Genomic DNA, 16,360 nt, shown 5'->3' with positions numbered 1-16,360 from the left:
TCGTTTAAATAAAATTCTCAGCGGAGCGGCGGAAAGTCTAACGCCAAGGAGATTCACAAGTTCGTCGTGGGACTGCATCTAGCTCAGAGTGCACGATAACGTTCCTCCCTGACTTAGAAAGATCGCTGGTCCGTAAACTACAGATTCTACTCGGCGAGCTCCCACGAACCGGCGGGAAAGTGGAACAGAAGCCAACTGAATGGATCGACGATGCTATAGAGCACAGACACGGATGGCGTCTTCCTTTTAACTCTTTCTTCTCTCCTTACCCTCCGCGGCGCGCAGCACCCCACCGATCAAATAACACGCAAACGGGCCAAGTAGCCTTTCCGGGGCCCGTTCTCTCGTCGGAAGGTCCTAATTGCGCGGATGGAACCTTTTTAATTGCTCGCTCGCGTGCACGATAACGCGGCTACAGAGGTATCATTACGAAATGTGGGACGCTTTTAAGCAGCCCGAGCCACTCGGCCACGTTAATGAGATCACACTCGGTTGGAGACTGAATAAGCATTCGTCGGAGTGAAACGCGATCGAACCCTATCTTCCCGAGGCGGGATTCCATTTCGGTACGTAACGAAGAAACGGAACTCGTTGAGCTGCGTCGGTTCGTTAAAAGGGTGCGCTTGATCTCCTCCGTGGATCGAGATCGAGTAACGAGACGGAAGGGCGCGGCTTCTTTTCTAATTACTCTCGACAACCGGAGCCCCGCCGCGACCATTCTGCACCGTGAATCGCGCCACGACCAAACGTAGTCGTCATCATCGCCGATGGGATGAACATCGGCGAACCGATAATGCGGCTGGTGAATTATTAGCCTAATTCACGAGATTGCCCGCGACGTGAACGGCAATCAGTTTTAAGTCCGGTCGATGGTGGAGACCGAGCTGCATCCCAGTGATGAGAGTTTTAAAGTTTGAGAAGCGAGAGCGATTGCGGGGCTGAGTTATTGTTTGCCAGGGGATAGGAGTGTTCTGATGCAGGAGTATTGTAAACCGATCTTGGTGGACGCTCTTGTAAAGGACCGAATGAAGGTATTGGAATATTTAAGAATTAACGAGGTTCTCAGGATTTATATCTGGAAATTGAGAGTAGTATGATTTTGGAAGGAATTACGAGATTTGAATATTTGGATGTTTAAATATTTGAATATTTGAAGACTTAAATACATTAGTTCAAAAATTATGACATGGAAAATTTGGGGCACAAATCGGCTAAATTTGACTGACGATAACTCCGCGAGAAATCATCGTAGGATCATGATCTTTTTTTTAAATTACAGCTTGAAGTCTGGACTGTGAGATGCTGTGTCTCGATTTTCAGTTAAGTGCACCCGTACTACTGTAGCGTCTTAAATCTGGAAGCATGTTTATCGCATTGAAAATTCCAAAGTTTGACGAAATGCACGGACTGCGTAGAATTTTTTTCGGGAATGCTGTTTACGGGACCATATAGTTCCATCCTTACCCTTTAATTTAAAAAAAGAACCAAGTCGCTGCGATTTTTTTTCGCAAAGTTACAGCGCTTTGAATTAACCCTTGCATTTTTTCCATATATTGACATTACCCCATCTGGTATGAAACTGCAAGGGTTACTTTGAAGTGCTGTAACTTTGCGAAAAAAAATCGCTGCGACTTGATCTTTTTCTTAAATTGAAGAGGAAGATTCAATTTTTATGCTCCTGTGAACTGCATCTCGGAAAAAAATTTTGCTAAGTCCGTGCATACCATCGAAGTTGGCAATTTTCAGTACGGCAAATCGCAAAATTTGACAAAATGCAGGAACTCGCTACAATTTTTTTAGGGGATATTGTTTACAGTGGCATAAAGATGGGACCTTCCTCTTTGATTCAGAAGAAAAATCAAACCTCTACGATTTTTTTTCGTGAAGTTACAGGACTTCAAAGTAACCCCTGCATTTTTGCCATATGTTGGCACTATGTCATGCAGTATTAAAATGCACGGGTTACTTTGAACTGCTGTAACTTCGCGAGAAAAAATCGTATCGACTTGATTCTTCTCTTAAATTAAAGGGCAAGGTTCCTACTTGATGCTACTATGAACAATATTCCCGAAGAAAATTTTATCGGATTCGTGTAGTTTGTCAAACTTTGCAATTTGCCGTGTTAAAAATTCTCAACTTTGATGCGATGCACAGACTTGGGAAAATTTTTCTCGGAGAAACCGCTTACAGGTGTATAAAATAGGAACCTTCCCCTTTAATTTACAAAAAGAATCAAGTCGATACGATTTTTTCTCGCGAAGTTACAGCACTTCAAAGTAACCATTGCATTTTTGCCATGTAGTAGCACCACGCCATGCGGTATCAAAATGCAAGGGTTACTTTGAAATGTTGTAACTTTGTGAAAAAAAATCGCAGCGACTTGATTCTTTTTTTAAATTAAAGGGGAAGGATGGAGCTATATGCTCCTCTAAACGGCATTCCCGAAAAAAATTCTAGGAAGTCCGTGCATTTCGTCAAAGTTTGGAATTTTCAGCATCCTACCACACCAGCTAAAAGTCCAAATCAGTTGAGAAGAGTTACGAAATTAATTAGTAACGTCTCCTCCGTACACTCTCAAAATTCGCCAACAACTCACTTGGCGAAGTAGAAGACGAAGTTAACTCGAAACGAGGGAAGTTACGAGTGTGCCTTCGTTAAACTCGATCCAAAAGTTCGTCCGTGACACGAGAGTGTTGACCTATCTGTCGTCCAACATACGTCCACCGGATTTTTCACAGACACCGACTGTTTCCTCGTCCCTGTTCACCGTCTCGTTACCTGTAACCGCCAATTCACTGTCCTCGTTGGTGGCAATTTAAAGCGTGTCGTCGGCGGTCTCCGCCTTTCTTACCTCTGCCAAGTCTTACGTTCCACCGTGGAGGACGAGAATTCGCAATAAAAACTTTTCCTACCGGCGCGAAGCCTGAGGATGCTCGCCCCTCCTCCCACGCTAATTACGTTCCGCCTCTATTACCCTCCTTTTAATTTAAGCGTCATTTACTCGCAGTCAAAGGAATTAACAGAGAAAAGTCGCGCTGCGATCGAGGTCGATCCAGCTGATCGGATAAAAAATTCATCCTACAGTCGACGGACTGGCTAATGACTTCAATCATCGCGATCGATCTTAGACGTACCAAGGGGGCGGGAAAAAATCCCAGTGGATGTAACTCGATAGAAAAGACGCTCGAGAGTCGACGTAGACGAGAGAGGAAGTCATGGCTGAGTTCCAAAGTGGACGAGCAAATCAAGTTATCAACCACTCAGGAGGTAAGGGGCCATCAAAGAACCGTTTAATGCGATCCCACGTAAATCAAGGGCGACCGCCCTCTGCCGTCGCCGTGTTTCGTGGAACATCGAAATACTCTAAGGGAGCCTCCGCAAGGGAAGCCATTAATTGCGGCAAGACACTGCGCTTGTCCTTGAACCGAAATGGCGCTAAAGACCACCCACCACGATCCTTCCCATCGATCTTCTGCAACGAAAAAGTCCTATAGATCGCGGGAATATTCTACCATTAAACTAGACGACTCAAGAAACCGTATTCCCAGCGAAGACATCTCCAGAGTAGACACTCCATTAGGGAGTCATTGTGTCCAACCAGCATCGAGACGTCCACCCTGCAGATCTCCAAACCTGCTCGATTATCCCTCAAATGGAGAAGCCCACAGTAACGAGGTCCAGGGACGATACAGGATTTGAGTTCTCTGTGGCGGCGTTTTCAGTCAGCAGAGCTAGGAATTACGCGCAACTTAACGATCCCGATCGCTGGTATTACTTACTCCCCAGTTCGAGTTGGCGAGTTCAACGTTAGTGATAAAGTTCTTGCTGGTTAATTCCTTCTTGCGGCTGGCTCGCTCCTCCATTGTCCTCTGGCTCCATGACGAGTAGCGTCGTCGAACGACCTCTAACTGCAATGAATCACCGTGGAAAACCGGAAATCTCGTCCCGCGACCGTTTAAGCGCGACGCATCGGTGCATCCGCATCCATTCTGTCCCGGGTGCCTATACATCAGCTCGTGACAAAACGACGCGCCCCCACCCGCCAGCGCAAGAAAGGGATCTTTGAAGCGCGAGCCAACCGCTGTTTTAACTCGTTGCACAGCGAACCGAAAGTAATGCTATAACGTCGCTGCTTCACAGTTCGACGGTATGCTAATTTTTTGTCGATGAGACGGTGGAGATCGAGCTTTTTGCGAGGCGGGAGATTTGTGACAGTGGTTGGAAGGGGATCCTGGACATAGGCCAGGGAAATGGAGACCTGAAGAGAAGGTGTGGGGGATGGATCATCGATTTGGTGTAGGGTGGCGTGGGTGTTGATGAAGGTCTTAGTTCTTCTTTTGAGGCTGCTCTTTGGTCCCTGGTTCTCTCAGGGATCAAAGTCTTTAATAACCTCTACTTTTTTACTGGTGTCTGATTTTTTCTCAAAGTATGTAGCTTCTTCGTGGATCCTTCTTTGTCTAACAACTGCTGACAGATATAATAACTCTAATAAGTAGATACTAGTAGATTAGCTCGGGACCCCGGGATCGCTAATTCCCGTACGCAGCTCGAAAGCTGCGCCCCTGGGGGAAATTTGTCTCCAGAGGCTTTCTCATTCATCGACTCTTAGCCCATATCTCTCGATAGCTCAATTTTCACGGTGCATCGTACGAATTAATAACTGTTACCGCGAAAGTCCTCTTTAAATATCATCGTTTATCGACTGGTCCAGGAAAAGATATGCAAAAGCAACCACTGTTACGTAGCTATCTTTTCCAGAATTCGTAGCAGCCTTAACCCACCTAATGCCTTATAAAATATGGTTACGCTTCCCCAGTTCTTGCGTGAAATATAGTAGCGTTCTGTGGTCGCTTTCTGCGAGATCTCGTTGGTTCCTTTCCCGCTAATGAAAACCGTAATGTTCCCCTCATGCTCCAATATTTAAGGAGATCCTTTAAACTTTAAACAAGTTAGTTCCCTGCAAGAAGATTAATTGCACAAAAATATTCTCCGCCAGAACGATCCATCGCGGTTGTTGCTCATTTGTCGATCTGATGAACCAAGAACGAACACAATCTATTCCTCAACTATAAATCATCCCCAGAAGAACAAGTTAGAAACAAGTTACAACAGCGGCTTTGAAACGCTTTGTGGGTTTTAAGCATAGGAAAAAGAAGGTACGAGCGAGTTTCACGCAATTCTTGCTCTCTCGCACGAAAATTGAAACAAAACTTTGCAACCAAGTTCCCTCATTCACTGCACAGCAAGAACAGCCGAATACAGATTTATTTACATTCGTCGCCCCAAAGCACTTACCTATTCAGTGGAACGTCAGATGCACAGCCCCGCGATATAATTTCATCCTTTCGAAAACAGGAGCTCCCATTAATCGCCATTGAATTCGAATTCTAATAAACGACCGCGAGAACGAGAAATACGCCCGAGGGAATAATTACGTTAAAAATCGTGCAGCGGCGTAAAAGCTCTGATATCCTATCGTTTTATGAAAGATTAGGTCGAAGTTAGTTCCACGTCATAAAGTTGCAGTTTTCCTCAAAGTGGCTCCTCAGTGGCACTTTCCTCCCCGCGATAAAGGAACACACGGTTAACGTCAAACCCGATTGCAGACACATTTTAAATATACTTTCCAGCCTCGTAACCCGCGAAGAGTCAAAGAATCGGGATCAAGTCAAACGTACTTTGATTCGTTTTAAAAAAAAATTCAACGCTCGAGGGATCGTTTCGGGATAGCAGAAAAATCGAATTTCCACGCAACGTTACACTTTCTCTCGGGCGGAAATTCTGTTTCGTCCACAAACGCGTCTCGGATTATCAAACGTCCCGTTCGCCTATGCTAATAAAAGCTCCCTGTCTATTTTTCCCTCGTTGCCTTCACCGCGCGAAAAATTCGCAAATATTAGCCCACACGAGGACCAGCGAATGAGGAACACATACGAGGCCCCAGGACCTAGGGACACTGAACCATTTCACGAAGCTTTCAAAACGATTAACTCGTTCTGCTCGCAGGAACGACGCAAGGCACACCCTTATCCTACGAAACTCCGCGGAAAATTCGATCACCCAGCCCCGAGGGGGATGCCGATCGTTATTGCGAGGAATCGCGAGTTCTGGAACTTGGCAAAAAGCTCGTTGTGTACACTGTTCCTTTTTTACTGCAGGAGTTTCGCTAAGTTTATTAGACAATTTTTTTAAAGCACCTTCGATACTGGAATAATGTTTAAACGTTTACTTGCTATAAACAGTGAGGCTAGATTACCTGATGTACAGACGCTGTGAGTTAAATGCCTCTGAAAGTCGGAATAAAATTCTATTTTTTCCTGAACCGTGTAAAACATCTCTCCCAAAAATTCTTAGTTACGACCTGATCAATTTTTTCGTTCACAAAGTCAGTAAAGAAGACTAACAACCAATCGCATATTTCAGAAACAAGGCACGTTCAAAGCTCGATATTTTTCCAGAGGAAAACACAAGGAAGACATCATTCTTATCTCTCTGTTGATACTTCCTCAGCCCTCATGCGAAAGAGGTAGCTAATCCATATCAGGGAAGCCACGTAGCTCAGTAGTTGCCGATAAATTCTCGCAGCGGTTCCCCGCGAACATCGAACCCCGACCACGTCCGCGCCAAAACCACCCCCGAGTTCTTGGCCTGTAACTTTCAGAGAGCGATCGAAAAGCGTGAAAATAGGTTTACAGCGTGGTTAGATCTGGGCCAGGTTCTCGCGTCTCAGTTCTGCCAAAATCAGCGACGTCTCGTGGCACTCCTCTGTCATCTCAATACCATGGAACACGCTTAGAAGAAATGCACGTGAAGCACAGTAGTCGAGGCAGCAACGAAAACTCGACGTTATTAAGGGAAATCCGTCGCTCGTTACCGAGGAAACAACATGAGCCGATAGTCTGCGGGAAAGTGGCACAATTTCGGGACAGATGAGCCTCGCGGGATTCCAAGGCGGAGGCGAGGCATGCTGATACCACAGCGGCGCGTGTGACTCGATGCCTGCGAATACCTCGGATTTCGCGGTGCAGCGAAGTGACGGAAGCAGCTCCTTCCCCGCTTAAGCACCGTGAAGGGTGGAAGTTCGCGGCAGACATCGACGAGCATGGGAGCACCTTCTCGCGATGGATATTAACTGTTCTCGCTGAAATATCTGACTGTGCAGTTCCGTGAGTTCCTTGTGCACACAGAGTGCCTTGTTTCCGCGCGGGTCGCGGAGATCGCGGCTGAATGAGGGAAGATTGCGAGGGAGAGACGATCACTTATAAATAAACGTCGAAAACGATAAAACGGCGGGAAATTGCGAAATCCTTCGAGAGGAGCCCTTTGCGCCGCGGTGATTACAGGTGGAAGGTTGTACAATCAGAGGATAATGAGGCGTAAAAGAAGGCGGGAGAGCGCCTCGAATCCGCTGAAAAACGCGATCGACCGTTCCACGGAGCGGAATGCTGCTATTTCCATGCGAAAGGGTGGTGGTTGGGGAACGCTGCCGCCTAGGAGGCTCCTTTTTCCTCCTCGAGGAAATGGTCGCGACAGAGGCCTTTGCTCTTCCTTTCTACCCTTCTTTTTCTGCTTTTCCGCACTTTTACCTCTCTCGAGATCGAGCAACGCGGTTTCCACGGAACGAGGACTCCAAGCGTCTTGAGTTTTCCTATTCAAACGCTGCTCGTGCAACCAAGAACCGTTCCACTGCTGAGATGTTCTCAGTGTCACGCGCAACTGCATGTTCGATCGAACTAGAGGTTTAGAGAAGATTGGGACCCGTCCTCGGTCCATCGTCGCCGCGGATGCTCGCGATGAACGAGCTAGCGTGATGCAGGCGCGTCCTTCGAACGAAAACGGGACCTGACTCGCGTGGGACGATGCAGGAGGATCGCCAAAATTTCATTCATAGCGAAACAGAAATATACGACTGGGGAATTTATAGCTGGGCTGGGATTAGGTCGATCGGAGAATTATGTTGGACTTTGTTGGTGGAGACGTGGGAGATAGAGGGAACTGAGATATTTACTACTGACTAATGATGTTGACACAGTCAACATTTTTCTGTGAATATATTGACTGTAATAAATGGCATCGTTTCTCAGAAAATATGTACATTTTTTGTAATTTAATTGAGAAATCCCTTTTGGCCACTTCTGTATTTTGAGACTAGAAAATGGAAATCGAAATAAGTGGATATATCTGTGACTATGAGATATGTCACATTTTTAGGAAATTTGAGTTTATACAATAATATAAGTTCACAAGACAAAATTCATATATTTGTCAGAAGAAGATTGAATGTTTGTTAGCTAGAGATTGAATAAATTCGTTCTACTGAAATCTTCCATTCGTGGGATTTAATGATGCAGTTTTAATTCTCAGCAGACACTAATTTTCGACCAGGCTTTAAAACAGGGTTTAAGACCAAACATTCTCTCCGATAACGAGGATACAATTTCTGGTGAATATTTTCCTTGCTACCGCTGCGAGAATGCCGCGTATAAATTGTCGTGCCCATAAATGGCAATGCAAACGAGATATATTACTTGCAAAGACCTGGTATTTACGAGTGCAGCACGATCTACGTAAACACAGCATTCCATGATGCAGTTTAATACCGCTGCTGTTTAAGATTTAAACTGCTGCAACGATCTGCTAGAATGTATGGTTAAAATTTTCCCTCGGTTGCTGGGAAAGCGCGGGGCAACCTTGTGCATAGACTATTTTCATTCCCAGTGATATGAGTGTCTACTGTGCCACTCATTGAGGCAAAGTGGACGCTAAAAGCTGATCTGTTGGCCTATGCTATACAAAGTGTACCACCAGGTATTAACAATCTTTTAACTATTTTGTTATAGACAGAAAAGAATATTAAAAAACAAAATTGAATGGTTCAAAATACTATATGAATATTAATCGTATGCATTTTTGTGCATCGGTAGAGCTTCATGCAATTTAGGTAATGGAATTTAAGTTTGAATCAAAATAGATGAAAAACTGCATACAAAAGTATAGGTTGCAATCGAGGAGAAAACTGCAGCTGTACCTCCAGGATGCACCGATGCACAAACTTGTATAAAATCAATACCATGGTGTTTCACAACATCCTTTTCTATCCACAATACATTTAAAACATATCCCCAGCGCCAATTCTATGCGATCCCTTTAGTAGCATAAACTCCACTCGAACAACGCCGAAGCAGCAGTCATCAAAGCATTAGGAATGTAGCATGCATTATAGTGCACACAGGAGTAGCATCCAATTTCGCCGCATCCAATCACCCCTTTCCATTCGATATAATTACACCTAATACCTGGCGTGGTGCATCGATCGATCGATAAGGCGGAATAGTTGGACCGCGTTCCTAGGCCCGAGTAAAAATCCACTCGCGTAGCCCCAAATCCGAGGGAGGAGATAAAGTGAATTCTAACGATCGGTTCACGCTGAATAATTCCTGGATAATCTTCGTACGTGCGGGGGAAGTGAGGGCCCGTTTGCATCCCAAGAGCCTCATTACAGATTGCATCGCGTATCGGCGCCGAGATTTACGCGCCTCGCGGGGCCGCTAAGGCCGTGATTTTTGCAAATCGCGCGTTCATATTCCTGCCTGCGCCCAAGGTTATGTCACCAGATAAGGGAACGTCGATCGCAATTTGTTGAAGAGAAAATCGTGGGATAGTGCGGTTTCAATGGCGCTTTATCGAGTGTTGAACGTAGGTTTAGTAATTGGGGAGGAAGAAGAGAGTCGCGTAAATGGAGTTGCTTTACTGCCTTGAAGTTTTCGAGCGAAGAGAGTCGACTCTTTTTCGGTTTATGCAAAAATGTACCCGTGGATAAGTACCGTGAGAGATGGGCGCTGTAGTTCGACGATGGTCAAAAGAAAAAAATTACACGACGACCACGACGAATAACCTGGCTCGCTGCCAGAGTGACCCTCGAGGCTAACGACATTAGAATATTTGTCGCGTAACCTGAGCGATCGCGAGCACATTCTTGCAGACTCAGATGCACTTCCTGCTTGAGAGATCATCTTTGTGTGTGGTCTTTCTTGGATAAAGTTTACTAGAGCTTTTAGAAATTTGTAGAAATAATAATCGAGTAAGGTAAATGCCCCAATACCTGGACAATTAAGATGTGAAATGTCTCGGTAAGTGGACAACCTGTCTAACTACTTTTATACACATTCAGAGACTTGAATTGCACTCCAGTAGCTGAATATTCTATTTTATGGAAATATTTTCTGGTTCTTTTATTAGGTACTCTAGAATTCAAGCTCAAAATGAAATAAAATTAGCTACTGGGACATTTACCTTATACAGAAGAAAATGTCACCCAATGCAGTTTGACTTTTCCTCCACACGAAAAAGGCTCAAAGTTAGTCGAAGTACAAGTGACTTCAGAAAAGAGAAACAGAAAATAATAAAGAGCACATGACCCCGAAAGGATACCAGAATGTCTTGCCAACTTTGAAAACTCCAGAAAGTTTGATCGCGTAGAACTAAGTTCCCTCAAGGGAAATGAGCGATCTACCGCAAGAAGATTCAATCTCTGGCAGCAGAATCGCTGCGGAATGAATCGAAACAGTGTTTTTGTTCGAAAGCAACAGCTCCCTGTAAAAATCGCCCGATCTCAGACTTCCGTTTCCCCAAGGTTTCTAACGTGGCGTTTCCCTTCTCTCTGATTCCAGCTGACAAAGGCATGCTGCTGAAACTCGACTTCCGAGACGAGTTCAAGCTCGAGGAGGTCGATGACTGCCGTTACGATTTCCTCGAGGTACGTGACGGCCAGTACGGCTACTCCAATCTCCTCGGCACCTACTGCGGCACGAATTTCCCCCCAGAGATCACGTCGAAGACGAGATACCTCTGGCTGCGGTTCCACAGCGACGATAGCATCGAGTTCAAGGGCTTCAAGGCCGTCTGGAGTATGATACCTAGACCAACCTATCGTAAGTCCACGAAACTAGGACCTTCCCTACCCTTAGACCGTGTCCGATTTTCTTGAGTTCGTGGGTGGGCCACTCGAGGTTTCAGATCCTCAGAATTATTTACGCCATGTCGCTTGGTCGATGGACAACCCTGGTTCCATGATTTCCAGAAAAATAATCGAACTTACAGAGAAATCACAGAAACACAGAACTTCGAATTCTGTATTAATAATTAAAGTCTCGATCGATGCTTCATATTACCCTTGATACCACCATCCCATTCCATTTTATTCGATACAATCACGTTTCGAATGTCCCACCTACAATCGATCCCATGAATAGGGAATTCGAAAAATTCCTATTTAAAATACAGGCACCCCGCGCTGGCCACGGTAGCTGAAATATGAATAACGCTAATGAATCCGGATAATTCATATTCAGTCATTAACGAACGGAAAAGCAGGCAACGAATATCGAATCGGGGTCTCCTCTATAATCCCGCTGTCGCGCACAAAAGCCGCGAGTTTTTGCGATCAGATAGAAGGGTTGGGTTTCGAGGGAAAGGATAATAAGGCTGATCGTTAATAACGTTTCAAGGGGGAGTGGCACTATCGCGAATTACTTGGTAGTCCCTGCCGCGTTCTTGGCTGGGAAATTACGGGACACTTTGGGAATAGATGATCCGCGCGGCAAGTACTGTGCAGGCGCGGACGGAGGCCAAAATTAATTCATACTCAGCAGGGAAGATCGGGGGAGGGCTATGAATACACGGAATACACCCGGAGCCATCGAGCCAGTCCATAGATCTCCTTTTAGTGGCGCCTCGTCTTCGGCTCGTCTCGAGTCGCGTTAATTGTTTGGTTTGCGTGATATATTCGATCGTCACTCTATTGGATAAACGCGCCCGATGAAACGATTACCGTCAAACGCACAATTTATCGACTCTTTGCCAGGGACGTTCAAACGACTATCCAGGCGAGTGAACGATCTTGGAAGAACCATCCATAAATTAAACCTGTCGATTAAGTTTGCAGGATTAAGAACAGAATTTCTGCGCAAGTTTCTTAGGAAGCGGTCACATTTAGTCATCACTGTCAATCGACAGTCATTGAGTAAATTTCGAAGGTAGCAACGACAGATTTAATATAGTAATTATTGTAAATTATTTTTTATGAGTTATTTTTTAGATATAATTACGACATTGAACCTGTAACTTTTGTGTTTGAAATTTGGTCAGTGGCTGACAGTCGATAGTGATGGTGGAGCGTGACTGCTCTTTTAAGGGATTCTTAAGAATTTTAGACAATCCAAACGAGAGTTGCTCTCAGTTAATTTAAATATTGAAACCTGGAGCAAATTCTGATAAAAGAAAACTTTACTTTATATAGAACCTGCTAGTATTCGATTAACGATATTAAATAATTTCGTTCTGATGCCATAACCGGGAACAGACGAATCAAGGATCCCATTGAATTTTTAATACGATAAAAATCGCGCAAATATCCGTTCCAAAACCAAAGCGTTCCGCGAGCGATGGGACACGGATTAGAACTCTGATCCGAGCGTTGGCCCCAGCAGACCGACGATCGTTGGTAGGCTTCCAATCCCCTGGAATATCCCTACCAATCGTGACGATCGTGGAAGTTTTTTTTATTCCGACTAACGGCAAATTGTAGCATAAAATAAGCATTGGAAAAAACACTGAAGATAAATTTCGACGAAATTGATGCCTCGATAACAAATGCATCTGGAAAAAATGCGAATGTACAGAGTGACCAGTTTAACTGAAAACCCTCAGAGTGTAAGTGCTGCCAACGCTTATTAGAAGATTTCCAGATAAACTAGTCACTCTGTATATGGTTACTATAGACAGGACCGCCTGGTTTCATATGCATTTTCAAACGCTGCATATTATTGGCCAAAGTGATCGTAACTACTAATTAAATTGATGTATACCCCATGTACAGAAAATTACTGTGTCAACACGTGTTACAAATGCAATCTTACGAGTTCTGCACAGTATCTTTCTTCAACAGAAAGGCATTAACTTCAAAGATCTTCATGATACTAAAATCAAATTCAGCGTTAAATAACTGCAAAAACTGAATCACGATAAAACATTTTCTTTCGAGGGAAGGAAAAAATGCATTGAACGGGAGTCAAATCTGTTTACGCGGTTGATTAATTTCCCACCTTTGTTGCGTAACCGTAAGCGCCGCAGCACTGGCTGTAGGAAATGAATTATTCCACGGCACAATGGCCGGCTGGTTTCTTTTGTTTCTATCGCTGGGCAGTTTTTTGATTCTTCAAGCTATTCGATTGGAGCTGGTCAATGGAGCTAAATCATTGACTTCCCATCAGGTCTCGATAAATATTGCGCGTTCGAAAGTATTTCAATTTGAATTTAATCGGCGGGAAATGAAACGTACGTTGGTTAAACAAATTCTATTGACGTTGAGCGTAGGGAAAGGGTAATACTGTAATAGATGTGATTTATAGCGGGAGTACCACCGGAACCAGAGCCCTGCGTGATGAACGTGACTGGAATGGAGGCACTTATCAGCAGCAATGACGTTTCGGATAGGAAGAAGCTTGCTGAGAAGGAAGGGGTCCCCTTGGACTGCATGTGGAACATCACGGTCAAGGAAGGATGGAAGGTACTGCTTTTTTATGGGAAATTGATTTTGTTAATTGAACTGACAGCTTGGACAAGGGAATGAAAATTGAAAATTAAGCAGTGAAACATTTTTAATAGTTATAGAATTTCTAAGTAATGAAAATGGTACAGTGGAAGTTTCTTTCCTTCTCCAAACTTGATATATTCCACCTGAATATCCAAAAATATTCTATAAGGAAGGAGTTCCAAACGCTGAATATTTAAAAATTTTGGATTTAAATATTCCAATTCAATTCAAATATTCAAAACTAGATATCCAAATCTTTTAGAAGACAAGGTGCATGGAACATATTTAATTATTAATATCTCACAAACAATGAACCATATTCGTTGAAAATGAGATATTTGTACATTTCACAGACTCTGAATGCTCATTCAAAAGTTGGAAAACCCTTCTCAGTCGAATTTCTCATACATATCCCAAAACCCTGCTTCCAAATAATCGCCCTCGCATCGTCCCTTTTATCACAAACGGCGCTCCAGAATCTGATCATTATAGGACCTAAGATAACCTGTCTCGTATTGTGAATGGAACCACAAAGTCTGCGTCACAGTACTCTCGAACTGCTCTATCCTCTAGAAAATTCCCTCTCTCGTCAAGCTAAATGACGACTGTGGTAAAAGTGTCAGCGACTGTGACGATCGTCCCTCTAACGCATCCTCTAATTGGTACCGAGTCCTTTGAACCGCCATCGCAATCGTCGCCGAGCGAAAAAGAGGCCAGCAGCCTTTAACCACAGCGACACGTACAACTTTCAGATTCAGCTGTCGTTCTTGGATCCCTTCAAGCTGCAGCGACCGAACGAGTGCGACGCGAACTTCGTGGACATATTCAGGGAACGCACTGACATGTCCTCGAGAGAGAAGAATTTCTGCGGCAGCATCGCCGACACGGTGCTCATCGGGACCAATGTCGCCTTTGTCAGGTTTTACGCCGAGCCGAAAGCGTTGAACAGCAGCTTCGATGCGGTCATGACAGCGCTCAGGGAGAAAGACCCTGGGGACAAACGTGAGTGGAGACATGGCTCGATTAATTGTTCGACCCTCGATAGCTCTTCTCCCTTCGTAATCTCCTATATTTTTTCACGTCTAAATCACCCAGGAATAATTCGAAGTGCGCTTGTCCATCGATATTAGGTCGCGCCATCTTGCAATTGTAGAGTAGTGACATATTTCACGAGGAAAATTAATTTAGAGTGACTATTTCCTTTCAAAAAAGTCACCACTTAAATTGAAATAGTATATCACTATTACACTTACATCGAGAGGCCACACCTTTACAATTGATGGAAAATACAGAACAAAAGATAAGATTAAGATACCATTTCAATATTATCCCTTAAAAGTAGAATGATTCTACTTCACTTCTGTTAATTGTTTCTCATAATTCAAGCAAAATTTATCCTTTCATCCTCTTTCAGCCCTTTTCCTTTATCACTAAATCCCCAATTGAACGATGCAAATGTTGCGCCTAGGGCGGATAGTAGCATTAGCGAAACACGATGTGAAGATTAGCTCACAGGATCAACGAAACGATCGAGTCCTAATTACGCTTTGAATAATAGCTCGTACAAGTGTACCGCAAACGAGAGGCGAAACGATACGCAGCTGGTTAGAACAACGTTGTTAATTTAATTACTGCGAAAGCAATTTCCAAAAACCTATCAGATATCAAATCGACACGCGCTGCGGGTTCAGCGTGAAACCCTGAATTACGTGGTTATATTTTTTAACGAGCCGTGACGCGATAACACAGACAACGAGTCGATAATTGGCCTCGCCACCGACTGTGAACTTTAATTTTCATTACATGCAGCACGCTATGCAAACGCTGCGAGAGCCTTTGTTCCAGTCGCAGATAATTTTGATGTTGTTTCGTTAGGTAATGGCTAGACTCTGTGTCGCCTATAGGAAAGGCCTCGCGCCTGGGGTATAGCAAAAGATACGATCTAATGGAAATTTACGAATTAACGTCTCTAGCTGCGTGTTTTACTATAACAAGAAAAAGAAGGGCATAGGAGCGCTGGACAATTAAATACTTGCTGAACTCATCGCGTAGAAGACAAAGGGTTATTATTCTTCAATCAACCGCAGTAGATATATGATTAGAGACAAAGTGTATTAACAATGTACACGTAATCCATTAAACCGAAATAATTGATAAGTAATCAGGAATTTGATTTTCTTCTCGTGAAATCGACTCAATCGCGCAGAAGCCCCTGTCGTGGTACTACCTCTCAAAACTTGTGAAAACTATTGCACGGGATTTCTGAATCGCAATATTGTTCGAACCGTGTAGGGTGTATTTCAGCTGTTCCATTCGAGATTACCGAGCCATGGCGAAGTATTCAGGAAAGTTTAAAAGCCAACGAAACGATTGAATTGTACTAGTAAAACGATCGATTATTATCACGAATCCGACGCAACTTTGCCAACGAGCTTTTAATGCGTTAATTGCTGCGGTATCGATGGAAATAGGTAATCTGCTTAGCTGGCTTGTATTCACAGGTATAATCGCCTGCGAATGAATTCGATATTCAGTATCAAATTATATATTCGGTTTAAGTAGATTGGTTGACGGGGGATAGGAATTCTATATTAAATTCCAATATTTATGAAAGGAATTCGATAATAATTCTGGATACGAGATTCTACCTTTTCATCTCACAGGAAAAATTCCTATCTCATCGCACCTTCTGTTCATTTATAATGAATTATTGACCTTTGTGCGGTACACGAGTCAAATTTTCTACCGGGATAATTTAAATAAAGT

At 43.9% G+C, this 16,360-nt stretch overlaps 1 protein-coding gene across 1 annotated transcript in view; it reads left to right on the top strand.

Annotated features, from left to right (window-relative positions):
- Neto (Neuropilin and tolloid-like) overlaps positions 1-16,360 on the top strand; it is a 120,436-nt gene that overhangs the window by 92,024 nt on the left and 12,052 nt on the right. Inside the window, exons 4-6 of the mRNA XM_076383028.1 lie at positions 10,671-10,931; positions 13,410-13,567; positions 14,347-14,596. Of these exons, the coding sequence (XP_076239143.1) occupies positions 10,671-10,931; positions 13,410-13,567; positions 14,347-14,596 (669 nt within the window). The remainder of the gene's footprint in view (positions 1-10,670; positions 10,932-13,409; positions 13,568-14,346; positions 14,597-16,360) is intronic.

Source organism: Calliopsis andreniformis, chromosome 8 (assembly GCF_051401765.1).
Source record: "Calliopsis andreniformis isolate RMS-2024a chromosome 8, iyCalAndr_principal, whole genome shotgun sequence".
NCBI classification, from domain to species: Eukaryota; Metazoa; Arthropoda; class Insecta; order Hymenoptera; family Andrenidae; genus Calliopsis; species Calliopsis andreniformis.
The sequence above is the reverse complement of the archived record's forward strand: the minus strand, read 5'-3'. Positions and strand labels throughout refer to the sequence as shown.